We start from the raw sequence: 17,119 nt of genomic DNA, 5'->3' as shown, positions 1-17,119 counted from the left end.
AGGCTACAACACAGTGGTCTATAGTCACAGTCAGGACAGTAGGCTCTACAACACAGTGGTCTATAGTCAGTCAGGACAGTAGGCTACAACACAGTGGTCTATAGTCACAGTCAGGACAGTAGGCTACAACACAGTGATCTATAGTCACAGTCAGGACAGTAGGCTCTACAACACAGTGGTCTATAGTCACAGTCAGGATAGTAGGTTACAACACAGTGGTCTATAGTCACAGTCAGGACAGTAGGCTACAACACAGTGGTCTATAGTCACAGTCAGGACATTAGGCTACAACACAGTGGTCTATAGTCAGTCAGGACAGTAGGCTACAACACAGTGGTCTATAGTCACAGTCAGGACAGTAGGCTACAACACAGTGGTCTATAGTCACAGTCAGGACAGTAGGCTCTACAACACAGTGGTCTATAGTCACAGTCAGGATAGTAGGCTACAACACAGTGGTCTATATTCACAGTCAGGGCAGTAGGCTCTACAACACAGTGGTCTATAGTCACAGTCAGGACAGTAGGCTCTACAACACAGTGGTCTATAGTCAGTCAGGACAGTAGGCTCTACAACACAGTGGTCTATAGTCACAGTCAGGACAGTAGGCTACAACACAGTGATCTATAGTCAGTCAGGACAGTAGGCTCTACAACACAGTGGTCTATAGTCACAGTCAGGACAGTATGCTCTACAACACAGTGGTCTATAGTCACAGTCAGGACAGTAGGCTACAACACAGTGGTCTATAGTCACAGTCAGGACAGTAGGCTACAACACAGTGGTATATAGTCACAGTCAGGACAGTAGGCTCTACAACACAGTGGTCTATAGTCACAGTCAGGACAGTAGGATCTACAACACAGTGGTCTATAGTCAGTCAGGACAGTAGGCTACAACACATTGGTCTATAGTCACAGTCAGGACAGTAGGCTACAACACAGTGGTCTATAGTCAGTCAGGACAGTAGGCTCTACAACACAGTGGTCTATAGTCACAGTCAGGACAGTAGGCTCTACAACACAGTGGTCTATAGTCACAGTCAGGACAGTAGGCTACAACACAGTGGTCTCTAGTCACAGTCAGGACAGTAGGCTACAACACAGTGGTCTCTAGTCAGTCAGGACAGTAGGCTCTACAACACAGTGGTCTATAGTCACAGTCAGGACAGTAGGCTACAACACAGTGGTCTATAGTCAGTCAGGACAGTAGGCTCTACAACACAGTGGTCTATAGTCACAGTCAGGACAGTAGGCGCTACAACACAGTGGTCTATAGTCACAGTCAGGACAGTAGGCTACAACACAGTGGTCTATAGTCACAGTCAGGACAGTAGGCTACAACACAGTGGTCTATAGTCACAGTCAGGACAGTAGGCTCTACAACACAGTGGTCTATAGTCACAGTCAGGACAGTAGGCTACAACCCAGTGGTATATAGTCACAGTCAGGACAGTAGGCTCTACAACACAGTGGTCTATAGTCACAGTCAGGACAGTAGGCTCTACAACACAGTGGTCTATAGTCAGTCAGGACAGTAGGCTACAACACAGTGGTCTATAGTCACAGTCAGGACAGTAGGCTCTACAACACACTGGTCTATAGTCAGTCAGGACAGTAGGCTCTACACCACAGTGGTCTATGGTCACAGTCAGGACAGTAGGCTCTACAACACAGTGGTCTATAGTCACAGTCAGGACAGTAGGCTACAACACAGTGGTCTCTAGTCACAGTCAGGACAGTAGGCTACAACACAGTGGTCTCTAGTCAGTCAGGACAGTAGACTACAACACAGTGGTCTATAGTCACAGTCAGGACAGTAGGCTCTACAACACAGTGGTCTATAGTCACAGTCAGGACAGTAGGCTCTACAACACAGTGGTCTATAGTCAGTCAGGACAGTAGGCTACACCACAGTGGTCTATAGTCACAGTCAGGACAGTAGGCTACAACACAGTGGTCTATAGTCACAGTCAGGACAGTAGGCTCTACAACACAGTGGTCTATAGTCACAGTCAGGACAGTAGGCTACAACACAGTGGTCTATAGTCACAGTCAGGGCAGTAGGCTACAACACAGTGGTCTATAGTCAGTCAGGACAGTAGGCTCTACAACATAGTGGTCTATAGTCACAGTCAGGATAGTAGGCTCTACAACACAGTGGTCTATAGTCAGTCAGGACAGTAGGCTCTACAACACAGTGGTCTATAGTCAGTCAGGACAGTAGGCTACAACACAGTGGTCTATAGTCACAGTCAGGACAGTAGGCTCTACAACACAGTGGTCTATAGTCAGTCAGGACAGTAGGCTACAACACAGTGGTCTATAGTCACAGTCAGGACAGTAGGCTACAACACAGTGATCTATAGTCACAGTCAGGACAGTAGGCTCTACAACACAGTGGTCTATAGTCACAGTCAGGATAGTAGGTTACAACACAGTGGTCTATAGTCACAGTCAGGACAGTAGGCTACAACACAGTGGTCTATAGTCACAGTCAGGACATTAGGCTACAACACAGTGGTCTATAGTCAGTCAGGACAGTAGGCTACAACACAGTGGTCTATAGTCACAGTCAGGACAGTAGGCTACAACACAGTGGTCTATAGTCACAGTCAGGACAGTAGGCTCTACAACACAGTGGTCTATAGTCACAGTCAGGATAGTAGGCTACAACACAGTGGTCTATATTCACAGTCAGGGCAGTAGGCTCTACAACACAGTGGTCTATAGTCACAGTCAGGACAGTAGGCTCTACAACACAGTGGTCTATAGTCAGTCAGGACAGTAGGCTCTACAACACAGTGGTCTATAGTCACAGTCAGGACAGTAGGCTACAACACAGTGATCTATAGTCAGTCAGGACAGTAGGCTCTACAACACAGTGGTCTATAGTCACAGTCAGGACAGTATGCTCTACAACACAGTGGTCTATAGTCACAGTCAGGACAGTAGGCTACAACACAGTGGTCTATAGTCACAGTCAGGACAGTAGGCTACAACACAGTGGTATATAGTCACAGTCAGGACAGTAGGCTCTACAACACAGTGGTCTATAGTCACAGTCAGGACAGTAGGATCTACAACACAGTGGTCTATAGTCAGTCAGGACAGTAGGCTACAACACATTGGTCTATAGTCACAGTCAGGACAGTAGGCTACAACACAGTGGTCTATAGTCAGTCAGGACAGTAGGCTCTACAACACAGTGGTCTATAGTCACAGTCAGGACAGTAGGCTCTACAACACAGTGGTCTATAGTCAGTCAGGACAGTAGGCTACAACACAGTGGTCTCTAGTCACAGTCAGGACAGTAGGCTACAACACAGTGGTCTCTAGTCAGTCAGGACAGTAGGCTCTACAACACAGTGGTCTATAGTCACAGTCAGGACAGTAGGCTACAACACAGTGGTCTATAGTCAGTCAGGACAGTAGGCTCTACAACACAGTGGTCTATAGTCACAGTCAGGACAGTAGGCGCTACAACACAGTGGTCTATAGTCACAGTCAGGACAGTAGGCTACAACACAGTGGTCTATAGTCACAGTCAGGACAGTAGGCTACAACACAGTGGTCTATAGTCACAGTCAGGACAGTAGGCTCTACAACACAGTGGTCTATAGTCACAGTCAGGACAGTAGGCTACAACACAGTGGTATATAGTCACAGTCAGGACAGTAGGCTCTACAACACAGTGGTCTATAGTCACAGTCAGGACAGTAGGCTCTACAACACAGTGGTCTATAGTCAGTCAGGACAGTAGGCTACAACACAGTGGTCTATAGTCACAGTCAGGACAGTAGGCTCTACAACACACTGGTCTATAGTCAGTCAGGACAGTAGGCTCTACACCACAGTGGTCTATGGTCACAGTCAGGACAGTAGGCTCTACAACACAGTGGTCTATAGTCACAGTCAGGACAGTAGGCTACAACACAGTGGTCTCTAGTCACAGTCAGGACAGTAGGCTACAACACAGTGGTCTCTAGTCAGTCAGGACAGTAGACTACAACACAGTGGTCTATAGTCACAGTCAGGACAGTAGGCTCTACAACACAGTGGTCTATAGTCACAGTCAGGACAGTAGGCTCTACAACACAGTGGTCTATAGTCAGTCAGGACAGTAGGCTACACCACAGTGGTCTATAGTCACAGTCAGGACAGTAGGCTACAACACAGTGGTCTATAGTCACAGTCAGGACAGTAGGCTCTACAACACAGTGGTCTATAGTCACAGTCAGGACAGTAGGCTACAACACAGTGGTCTATAGTCACAGTCAGGGCAGTAGGCTACAACACAGTGGTCTATAGTCAGTCAGGACAGTAGGCTCTACAACACAGTGGTCTATAGTCACAGTCAGGATAGTAGGCTCTACAACACAGTGGTCTATAGTCAGTCAGGACAGTAGGCTCTACAACACAGTGGTCTATAGTCAGTCAGGACAGTAGGCTACAACACAGTGGTCTATAGTCACAGTCAGGACAGTAGGCTCTACAACACAGTGGTCTATAGTCAGTCAGGACAGTAGGCTACAACACAGTGGTCTATAGTCACAGTCGGGACAGTATGCTACAACACAGTGGTCTATAGTCAGTCAGGACAGTAGGCTACAACACAGTGGTCTATAGTCAGTCAGGACAGTAGGCTACAACACAGTGGTCTATAGTCACAGTCAGGACAGTAGGCTACAACACAGTGGTCTATAGTCACAGTCAGGACAGTAGGCTCTACAACACAGTGGTCTATAGTCACAGTCAGGACAGTAGGCTACAACACAGTGGTCTATAGTCACAGTCAGGACAGTAGGCTCTACAACACACTGGTCTATAGTCAGTCAGGACAGTAGGCTACACCACAGTGGTCTATAGTCACAGTCAGGACAGTAGGCTACAACACAGTGGTCTATAGTCACAGTCAGGACAGTAGGCTCTACAACACAGTGGTCTATAGTCACAGTCAGGACAGTAGGCTACAACACAGTGGTCTATAGTCAGTCAGGGCAGTAGGCTACAACACAGTGGTCTATAGTCAGTCAGGACAGTAGGCTCTACAACACAGTGGTCTATAGTCACAGTCAGGATAGTAGGCTCTACAACACAGTGGTCTATAGTCAGTCAGGACAGTAGGCTCTACAACACAGTGGTCTATAGTCAGTCAGGACAGTAGGCTACAACACAGTGGTCTATAGTCACAGTCAGGACAGTAGGCTCTACAACACAGTGGTCTATAGTCAGTCAGGACAGTAGGCTACAACACAGTGGTCTATAGTCACAGTCGGGACAGTATGCTACAACACAGTGGTCTATAGTCAGTCAGGACAGTAGGCTACAACACAGTGGTCTATAGTCAGTCAGGACAGTAGGCTACAACACAGTGGTCTATAGTCAGTCAGGACAGTAGGCTACAACACAGTGGTCTATAGTCACAGTCAGGACAGTAGGCTACAACACAGTGGTCTATAGTCACAGTCAGGACAGTAGGCTACAACACAGTGGTCTATAGTCACAGTCAGGACAGTAGGCTACAACACAGTGGTCTATAGTCAGTCAGGACAGTAGGCTCTACAACACAGTGGTCTATAGTCGCAGTCAGGACAGTAGGCGCTACAACACAGTGGTCTATAGTCACAGTCAGGACAGTAGGCTACAACACAGTGGTCTATAGTCACAGTCAGGACAGTAGGCTCTACAACACAGTGGTCTATAGTCACAGTCAGGACAGTAGGCTACAACACAGTGGTATATAGTCACAGTCAGGACAGTAGGCTCTACAACACAGTGGTCTATAGTCACAGTCAGGACAGTAGGCTCTACAACACAGTGGTCTATAGTCAGTCAGGACAGTAGGCTACAACACAGTGGTCTATAGTCACAGTCAGGACAGTAGGCTACAACACAGTGGTCTATAGTCAGTCAGGACAGTAGGCTCTACAACACAGTGGTCTATGGTCACAGTCAGGACAGTAGGCTCTACAACACAGTGGTCTATAGTCACAGTCAGGACAGTAGGCTACAACACAGTGGTCTCTAGTCACAGTCAGGACAGTAGGCTACAACACAGTGGTCTCTAGTCAGTCAGGACAGTAGGCTACAACACAGTGGTCTATAGTCACAGTCAGGACAGTAGGCTCTACAACACAGTGGTCTATAGTCACAGTCAGGACAGTAGGCTCTACAACACAGTGGTCTATAGTCAGTCAGGACAGTAGGCTACACCACAGTGGTCTATAGTCACAGTCAGGACAGTAGGCTACAACACAGTGGTCTATAGTCACAGTCAGGGCAGTAGGCTACAACACAGTGGTCTATAGTCAGTCAGGACAGTAGGCTCTACAACACAGTGGTCTATAGTCACAGTCAGGATAGTAGGCTCTACAACACAGTGGTCTATAGTCAGTCAGGACAATAGGCTCTACAACACAGTGGTCTATAGTCAGTCAGGACAGTAGGCTACAACACAGTGGTCTATAGTCACAGTCAGGACAGTAGGCTCTACAACACAGTGGTCTATAGTCAGTCAGGACAGTAGGCTACAACACAGTGGTCTATAGTCACAGTCGGGACAGTATGCTACAACACAGTGGTCTATAGTCAGTCAGGACAGTAGGCTACAACACAGTGGTCTATAGTCAGTCAGGACAGTAGGCTACAACACAGTGGTCTATAGTCAGTCAGGACAGTAGGCTACAACACAGTGGTCTATAGTCACAGTCAGGACAGTAGGCTACAACACAGTGGTCTATAGTCACAGTCAGGACAGTATGGCTCTACAACACAGTGGTCTATAGTCACAGTCAGGACAGTAGGCTCTACAACACAGTGGTCTATAGTCAGTCAGGACAGTAGGCTACAACACAGTGGTCTATAGTCACAGTCAGGACAGTAGGCTCTACAACACAGTGGTCTATAGTCAGTCAGGACAGTAGGCTACAACACAGTGGTCTATAGTCACAGTCGGGACAGTATGCTACAACACAGTGGTCTATAGTCAGTCAGGACAGTAGGCTACAACACAGTGGTCTATAGTCAGTCAGGACAGTAGGCTACAACACAGTGGTCTATAGTCACAGTCAGGACAGTAGGCTACAACACAGTGGTCTATAGTCACAGTCAGGACAGTAGGCTCTACAACACAGTGGTCTATAGTCACAGTCAGGACAGTAGGCTACAACACAGTGGTCTATAGTCACAGTCAGGACAGTAGGCTCTACAACACACTGGTCTATAGTCAGTCAGGACAGTAGGCTACACCACAGTGGTCTATAGTCACAGTCAGGACAGTAGGCTACAACACAGTGGTCTATAGTCACAGTCAGGACAGTAGGCTCTACAACACAGTGGTCTATAGTCACAGTCAGGACAGTAGGCTACAACACAGTGGTCTATAGTCAGTCAGGGCAGTAGGCTACAACACAGTGGTCTATAGTCAGTCAGGACAGTAGGCTCTACAACACAGTGGTCTATAGTCACAGTCAGGATAGTAGGCTCTACAACACAGTGGTCTATAGTCAGTCAGGACAGTAGGCTCTACAACACAGTGGTCTATAGTCAGTCAGGACAGTAGGCTACAACACAGTGGTCTATAGTCACAGTCAGGACAGTAGGCTCTACAACACAGTGGTCTATAGTCAGTCAGGACAGTAGGCTACAACACAGTGGTCTATAGTCACAGTCGGGACAGTATGCTACAACACAGTGGTCTATAGTCAGTCAGGACAGTAGGCTACAACACAGTGGTCTATAGTCAGTCAGGACAGTAGGCTACAACACAGTGGTCTATAGTCAGTCAGGACAGTAGGCTACAACACAGTGGTCTATAGTCACAGTCAGGACAGTAGGCTACAACACAGTGGTCTATAGTCACAGTCAGGACAGTAGGCTACAACACAGTGGTCTATAGTCACAGTCAGGACAGTAGGCTACAACACAGTGGTCTATAGTCAGTCAGGACAGTAGGCTCTACAACACAGTGGTCTATAGTCGCAGTCAGGACAGTAGGCTACAACACAGTGGTCTATAGTCACAGTCAGGACAGTAGGCTCTACAACACACTGGTCTATAGTCAGTCAGGACAGTAGGCTCTACAACACAGTGGTCTATAGTCAGTCAGGACAGTAGGCTCTACAACACAGTGGTCTATAGTCAGTCAGGACAGTAGGCTACAACACAGTGGTCTATAGTCACAGTCAGGACAGTAGGCTCTACAACACAGTGGTCTATAGTCAGTCAGGACAGTAGGCTACAACACAGTGGTCTATAGTCACAGTCGGGACAGTATGCTACAACACAGTGGTCTATAGTCAGTCAGGACAGTAGGCTACAACACAGTGGTCTCTAGTCAGTCAGGACAGTAGGCTCTACAACACAGTGGTCTATAGTCACAGTCAGGACAGTAGGCTACAACACAGTGGTCTATAGTCAGTCAGGACAGTAGGCTCTACAACACAGTGGTCTATAGTCACAGTCAGGACAGTAGGCGCTACAACACAGTGGTCTATAGTCACAGTCAGGACAGTAGGCTACAACACAGTGGTCTATAGTCACAGTCAGGACAGTAGGCTACAACACAGTGGTCTATAGTCACAGTCAGGACAGTAGGCTCTACAACACAGTGGTCTATAGTCACAGTCAGGACAGTAGGCTACAACACAGTGGTATATAGTCACAGTCAGGACAGTAGGCTCTACAACACAGTGGTCTATAGTCACAGTCAGGACAGTAGGCTCTACAACACAGTGGTCTATAGTCAGTCAGGACAGTAGGCTACAACACAGTGGTCTATAGTCACAGTCAGGACAGTAGGCTCTACAACACACTGGTCTATAGTCAGTCAGGACAGTAGGCTCTACACCACAGTGGTCTATGGTCACAGTCAGGACAGTAGGCTCTACAACACAGTGGTCTATAGTCACAGTCAGGACAGTAGGCTACAACACAGTGGTCTCTAGTCACAGTCAGGACAGTAGGCTACAACACAGTGGTCTCTAGTCAGTCAGGACAGTAGACTACAACACAGTGGTCTATAGTCACAGTCAGGACAGTAGGCTCTACAACACAGTGGTCTATAGTCACAGTCAGGACAGTAGGCTCTACAACACAGTGGTCTATAGTCAGTCAGGACAGTAGGCTACACCACAGTGGTCTATAGTCACAGTCAGGACAGTAGGCTACAACACAGTGGTCTATAGTCACAGTCAGGACAGTAGGCTCTACAACACAGTGGTCTATAGTCACAGTCAGGACAGTAGGCTACAACACAGTGGTCTATAGTCACAGTCAGGGCAGTAGGCTACAACACAGTGGTCTATAGTCAGTCAGGACAGTAGGCTCTACAACACAGTGGTCTATAGTCACAGTCAGGATAGTAGGCTCTACAACACAGTGGTCTATAGTCAGTCAGGACAGTAGGCTCTACAACACAGTGGTCTATAGTCAGTCAGGACAGTAGGCTACAACACAGTGGTCTATAGTCACAGTCAGGACAGTAGGCTCTACAACACAGTGGTCTATAGTCAGTCAGGACAGTAGGCTACAACACAGTGGTCTATAGTCACAGTCGGGACAGTATGCTACAACACAGTGGTCTATAGTCAGTCAGGACAGTAGGCTACAACACAGTGGTCTATAGTCAGTCAGGACAGTAGGCTACAACACAGTGGTCTATAGTCACAGTCAGGACAGTAGGCTACAACACAGTGGTCTATAGTCACAGTCAGGACAGTAGGCTCTACAACACAGTGGTCTATAGTCACAGTCAGGACAGTAGGCTACAACACAGTGGTCTATAGTCACAGTCAGGACAGTAGGCTCTACAACACACTGGTCTATAGTCAGTCAGGACAGTAGGCTACACCACAGTGGTCTATAGTCACAGTCAGGACAGTAGGCTACAACACAGTGGTCTATAGTCACAGTCAGGACAGTAGGCTCTACAACACAGTGGTCTATAGTCACAGTCAGGACAGTAGGCTACAACACAGTGGTCTATAGTCAGTCAGGGCAGTAGGCTACAACACAGTGGTCTATAGTCAGTCAGGACAGTAGGCTCTACAACACAGTGGTCTATAGTCACAGTCAGGATAGTAGGCTCTACAACACAGTGGTCTATAGTCAGTCAGGACAGTAGGCTCTACAACACAGTGGTCTATAGTCAGTCAGGACAGTAGGCTACAACACAGTGGTCTATAGTCACAGTCAGGACAGTAGGCTCTACAACACAGTGGTCTATAGTCAGTCAGGACAGTAGGCTACAACACAGTGGTCTATAGTCACAGTCGGGACAGTATGCTACAACACAGTGGTCTATAGTCAGTCAGGACAGTAGGCTACAACACAGTGGTCTATAGTCAGTCAGGACAGTAGGCTACAACACAGTGGTCTATAGTCAGTCAGGACAGTAGGCTACAACACAGTGGTCTATAGTCACAGTCAGGACAGTAGGCTACAACACAGTGGTCTATAGTCACAGTCAGGACAGTAGGCTACAACACAGTGGTCTATAGTCACAGTCAGGACAGTAGGCTACAACACAGTGGTCTATAGTCAGTCAGGACAGTAGGCTCTACAACACAGTGGTCTATAGTCGCAGTCAGGACAGTAGGCGCTACAACACAGTGGTCTATAGTCACAGTCAGGACAGTAGGCTACAACACAGTGGTCTATAGTCACAGTCAGGACAGTAGGCTCTACAACACAGTGGTCTATAGTCACAGTCAGGACAGTAGGCTACAACACAGTGGTATATAGTCACAGTCAGGACAGTAGGCTCTACAACACAGTGGTCTATAGTCACAGTCAGGACAGTAGGCTCTACAACACAGTGGTCTATAGTCAGTCAGGACAGTAGGCTACAACACAGTGGTCTATAGTCACAGTCAGGACAGTAGGCTACAACACAGTGGTCTATAGTCAGTCAGGACAGTAGGCTCTACAACACAGTGGTCTATGGTCACAGTCAGGACAGTAGGCTCTACAACACAGTGGTCTATAGTCACAGTCAGGACAGTAGGCTACAACACAGTGGTCTCTAGTCACAGTCAGGACAGTAGGCTACAACACAGTGGTCTCTAGTCAGTCAGGACAGTAGGCTACAACACAGTGGTCTATAGTCACAGTCAGGACAGTAGGCTCTACAACACAGTGGTCTATAGTCACAGTCAGGACAGTAGGCTCTACAACACAGTGGTCTATAGTCAGTCAGGACAGTAGGCTACACCACAGTGGTCTATAGTCACAGTCAGGACAGTAGGCTACAACACAGTGGTCTATAGTCACAGTCAGGGCAGTAGGCTACAACACAGTGGTCTATAGTCAGTCAGGACAGTAGGCTCTACAACACAGTGGTCTATAGTCACAGTCAGGATAGTAGGCTCTACAACACAGTGGTCTATAGTCAGTCAGGACAATAGGCTCTACAACACAGTGGTCTATAGTCAGTCAGGACAGTAGGCTACAACACAGTGGTCTATAGTCACAGTCAGGACAGTAGGCTCTACAACACAGTGGTCTATAGTCAGTCAGGACAGTAGGCTACAACACAGTGGTCTATAGTCACAGTCGGGACAGTATGCTACAACACAGTGGTCTATAGTCAGTCAGGACAGTAGGCTACAACACAGTGGTCTATAGTCAGTCAGGACAGTAGGCTACAACACAGTGGTCTATAGTCAGTCAGGACAGTAGGCTACAACACAGTGGTCTATAGTCACAGTCAGGACAGTAGGCTACAACACAGTGGTCTATAGTCACAGTCAGGACAGTATGGCTCTACAACACAGTGGTCTATAGTCACAGTCAGGACAGTAGGCTCTACAACACAGTGGTCTATAGTCAGTCAGGACAGTAGGCTACAACACAGTGGTCTATAGTCACAGTCAGGACAGTAGGCTCTACAACACAGTGGTCTATAGTCAGTCAGGACAGTAGGCTACAACACAGTGGTCTATAGTCACAGTCGGGACAGTATGCTACAACACAGTGGTCTATAGTCAGTCAGGACAGTAGGCTACAACACAGTGGTCTATAGTCAGTCAGGACAGTAGGCTACAACACAGTGGTCTATAGTCACAGTCAGGACAGTAGGCTACAACACAGTGGTCTATAGTCACAGTCAGGACAGTAGGCTCTACAACACAGTGGTCTATAGTCACAGTCAGGACAGTAGGCTACAACACAGTGGTCTATAGTCACAGTCAGGACAGTAGGCTCTACAACACACTGGTCTATAGTCAGTCAGGACAGTAGGCTACACCACAGTGGTCTATAGTCACAGTCAGGACAGTAGGCTACAACACAGTGGTCTATAGTCACAGTCAGGACAGTAGGCTCTACAACACAGTGGTCTATAGTCACAGTCAGGACAGTAGGCTACAACACAGTGGTCTATAGTCAGTCAGGGCAGTAGGCTACAACACAGTGGTCTATAGTCAGTCAGGACAGTAGGCTCTACAACACAGTGGTCTATAGTCACAGTCAGGATAGTAGGCTCTACAACACAGTGGTCTATAGTCAGTCAGGACAGTAGGCTCTACAACACAGTGGTCTATAGTCAGTCAGGACAGTAGGCTACAACACAGTGGTCTATAGTCACAGTCAGGACAGTAGGCTCTACAACACAGTGGTCTATAGTCAGTCAGGACAGTAGGCTACAACACAGTGGTCTATAGTCACAGTCGGGACAGTATGCTACAACACAGTGGTCTATAGTCAGTCAGGACAGTAGGCTACAACACAGTGGTCTATAGTCAGTCAGGACAGTAGGCTACAACACAGTGGTCTATAGTCAGTCAGGACAGTAGGCTACAACACAGTGGTCTATAGTCACAGTCAGAACAGTAGGCTACAACACAGTGGTCTATAGTCACAGTCAGGACAGTAGGCTACAACACAGTGGTCTATAGTCACAGTCAGGACAGTAGGCTACAACACAGTGGTCTATAGTCAGTCAGGACAGTAGGCTCTACAACACAGTGGTCTATAGTCGCAGTCAGGACAGTAGGCGCTACAACACAGTGGTCTATAGTCACAGTCAGGACAGTAGGCTACAACACAGTGGTCTATAGTCACAGTCAGGACAGTAGGCTCTACAACACAGTGGTCTATAGTCACAGTCAGGACAGTAGGCTACAACACAGTGGTATATAGTCACAGTCAGGACAGTAGGCTCTACAACACAGTGGTCTATAGTCACAGTCAGGACAGTAGGCTCTACAACACAGTGGTCTATAGTCAGTCAGGACAGTAGGCTACAACACAGTGGTCTATAGTCACAGTCAGGACAGTAGGCTACAACACAGTGGTCTATAGTCAGTCAGGACAGTAGGCTCTACAACACAGTGGTCTATGGTCACAGTCAGGACAGTAGGCTCTACAACACAGTGGTCTATAGTCACAGTCAGGACAGTAGGCTACAACACAGTGGTCTCTAGTCACAGTCAGGACAGTAGGCTACAACACAGTGGTCTCTAGTCAGTCAGGACAGTAGGCTACAACACAGTGGTCTATAGTCACAGTCAGGACAGTAGGCTCTACAACACAGTGGTCTATAGTCACAGTCAGGACAGTAGGCTCTACAACACAGTGGTCTATAGTCAGTCAGGACAGTAGGCTACACCACAGTGGTCTATAGTCACAGTCAGGACAGTAGGCTACAACACAGTGGTCTATAGTCACAGTCAGGGCAGTAGGCTACAACACAGTGGTCTATAGTCAGTCAGGACAGTAGGCTCTACAACACAGTGGTCTATAGTCACAGTCAGGATAGTAGGCTCTACAACACAGTGGTCTATAGTCAGTCAGGACAATAGGCTCTACAACACAGTGGTCTATAGTCAGTCAGGACAGTAGGCTACAACACAGTGGTCTATAGTCACAGTCAGGACAGTAGGCTCTACAACACAGTGGTCTATAGTCAGTCAGGACAGTAGGCTACAACACAGTGGTCTATAGTCACAGTCGGGACAGTATGCTACAACACAGTGGTCTATAGTCAGTCAGGACAGTAGGCTACAACACAGTGGTCTATAGTCAGTCAGGACAGTAGGCTACAACACAGTGGTCTATAGTCAGTCAGGACAGTAGGCTACAACACAGTGGTCTATAGTCACAGTCAGGACAGTAGGCTACAACACAGTGGTCTATAGTCACAGTCAGGACAGTATGGCTCTACAACACAGTGGTCTATAGTCACAGTCAGGACAGTAGGCTACAACACAGTGGTCTATAGTCACAGTCAGGACAGTAGGCTCTACAACACAGTGGTCTATAGTCACAGTCAGGACAGTAGGCTACAACACAGTGGTCTATAGTCACAGTCAGGACAGTAGGCTCAACAACACACTGGTCTATAGTCAGTCAGGACAGTAGGCTACACCACAGTGGTCTATAGTCACAGTCAGGACAGTAGGCTACAACACAGTGGTCTATAGTCACAGTCAGGACAGTAGGCTCTACAACACACTGGTCTATAGTCAGTCAGGACAGTAGGCTACATCACAGTGGTCTATAGTCACAGTCAGGATAGTAGGCTCTACAACACAGTGGTCTATAGTCCAAAGACTAGAGGAACCTCTGGATGCAGAAGACTTGTGGACAAGACACATACATTTGAAATCTATATTTTATGTTATGTGTGCATAAAACCCAGAATTAGGAGTTCTGTAGCTGCACTTTTTGTTTGTAAAATTGCATTATGTATTATTAAAGCACTGTTTCCCTTGTTTAGTTTCTTGTTCAAGTCATAAGCTTGTTCAGTTGTCACAATGTAAATAAAAACGTGCACTGAAAAGTTACAGTATGTAGATTTTTTTATCAGTTTTATTTAATGAATTGAAAACAGCATTGATATTACGTAAAAGCAAACTGGCAATAGAAAAGATGTTCAAAATAATCTAGTTCCCTTAAAACGTTAACGCTATTAAAAAAATATTTACAGTGGAGGTTAAAATAAGAATATGATTTATTTTCTTTTGCTTTAATCCCTGTAGTAGGAATCAGGGCTAGGGGTTCAACAGTCTGAACTTAACCCTTCAAGTCTCTCCAGCATCAGAGTCTTTCTGTCTCCCTCCACAGTCCACTTTAACCCCACATTTGACCCAAACACTGTGTACCGCCACCTGCTCCTGTCGGATGGGGGCCGCAAGGCTACGCTGAAGGCAGAGAAGCTGAATCCGGCAGACCACCCTGAGCGCTTCCAGTTCTGGAGACAGGTCCTCTGCAGAGAGCCCCTGGGAGGGAGCCCGTACTACTGGGAGACTGAATGGACTGGACAGAAGGTGAGGCTTTGATGGAGCTGAAAGGAATTAAACACACATTATGCTGATGGGGATTTTCATGAAAAACTGTTTACTAAAGTTCCTATCTGGAATTGACCCAGGCCCTGTCTTTTTATATTTGGCCATTACTCCTTGGTTTTACAATGAAGCTTTTTCATTCTCTATCCATGAAGATCACCATCGGCCTGGCTTACAAGGAGATTGAACGCAAAAGTGCTGATGACCAGAGTCGTCTGGGTCATAATGCCCTTTCCTGGACCTTGTACTGGTCGGGAACTGGCTTCTCCTTCTGGCACAGGGGCCAGGAGACACTGCTGAGCTCAGCCAAGGCTCGACGGGTCGGCGTCTACATGGACCAGCATGCAGGAGTTCTGGCCTTCTACCGGATCTCCAACAACCAGGCCCATCTCATCCACTGCCACCAGAACCTGTTCACTGGGCCTCTTTACCCTGGCTTTAGGTTCCAGGGGGTAGGGGCTACAGTGACTCTGTGCCAACTGGAATTAGAGGGATAATGAGCTGCTTTGGAACCATATCCCACGTTTTAAGCATGGGCTTTTATGTATGAATATTGTAATATTTTCTTTAAGTCTCTGGTTGGAAGTATGTGTCACTCAAGGGAAAATCTGATTAATGTGGGATGCTGGTGCCATACCGGAACTTGGTTTGGCTTTGGATTTTTCATTCTAGAAAGAAGAAAAAAAAAATTCTCGGCAATGAAAATGTATATTGTACTCTCTTTTTTTCATGTAAACTCTTCATGTAAGATGTATGTATTTGTGAATAAAGGAATGAGCAGAAGCATAATGGATTGGATCATAGCATTTATGTAGTAGATTCTGTATAAAGCATATTTTATTTGTTTATATTTATTGGGAGTTAAGGTCCTTTTTCTGTCTGATATGATTAAATATTCTGTTCCCATTACAATTGTTGTTGGTATGGCTAGCCTATATCAATTTCTTGATAATAATAATAACAACCAGAATCTGTTTTTCTTTGCCAAGGAAAATCATTGTTTTGATGTCTCTGTCACACTTTGCTGACCTGGATGTTTTCTTCCATTCCTCCACTAGTTATCAGTAACATCAGTAACTCCCTGTGGACTTCTGCACTGTAAAGAATCAGTCCAGGCATATCTGACCTCCATTGCGCCATTGTCTAACGTATATTCTTTCTCTTGTTTGTGATAAGATCTGTTCTAGAAAACCTAAACCTGATTTAGATTCTGAATGTCCTCCATCGAAAACTCTTTCCTCATTCCACATTTCCTTCAGAGAAATATTTTTGGCATCCAACCATCTGTTTCTCTCTAACTAGTTGACAGTGCCTTGTATTGTCCATGTCAGTATTCTAAACCCATGCACAGCAGGGGCATTTTTAGGGTTAGAAAACATTGGGGGCTTCAGCCCGGGGGGGGTGGAGGCGGGGTTACCCCCCCCCCCCTTTTGTTTTCTTTTTTTTTAAGCACAGAAATACGCAATTTTAGAGTAATTAGAGATGAATACTGAATGACTAGAATCATTAGAGGTTCTCAAAGTGAGGTCCAGGTCCATGAGAGGGATCTGGCAGTCCCCATAGAAAATTCAAAGTTAACAGGACCAAATCATCAGTTTCTTATTTATTTATTTAACCTTTATTTAGCCAGATAAAACATTGATCTGGTCCAAGAAGCCCCAACAGGAGTACAAATATACACATATATATATACATATATATATATAATATATATACATATACTGTACATACATACACACATAATATGTATTTGTTATTGGTGTATATTATACACCAATAACAAAATAAAAACACAGTTAAGAATCATACACATAAGCAAATAAACAAACA

General features: G+C 46.4%; 1 protein-coding gene across 2 annotated transcripts in view; it reads left to right on the top strand.

The window, feature by feature from the left end:
• Window positions 1-16,188, top strand: part of ftr86 (finTRIM family, member 86) — a 32,066-nt gene extending 15,878 nt beyond the window's left edge. For both annotated transcript variants that reach the window (XM_084320540.1, XM_084320539.1), the window contains exons 11-12: window positions 15,069-15,271; window positions 15,445-16,188. In XM_084320540.1, the coding sequence (XP_084176666.1) occupies window positions 15,069-15,271; window positions 15,445-15,786 (545 nt within the window). In that variant the 3' untranslated portion in view covers window positions 15,787-16,188. The remainder of the gene's footprint in view (window positions 1-15,068; window positions 15,272-15,444) is intronic.
• Window positions 16,189-17,119: the final 931 nt, after the last annotated feature.

The sequence above is a fragment of the Notolepis coatsorum genome (genome assembly GCF_963971535.1).
Source record: "Notolepis coatsorum genome assembly, chromosome: 1".
Lineage (NCBI taxonomy): Eukaryota > Metazoa > Chordata > Actinopteri > Aulopiformes > Paralepididae > Notolepis > Notolepis coatsorum.
This window is presented reverse-complemented; position numbering and strand designations above follow the sequence as displayed.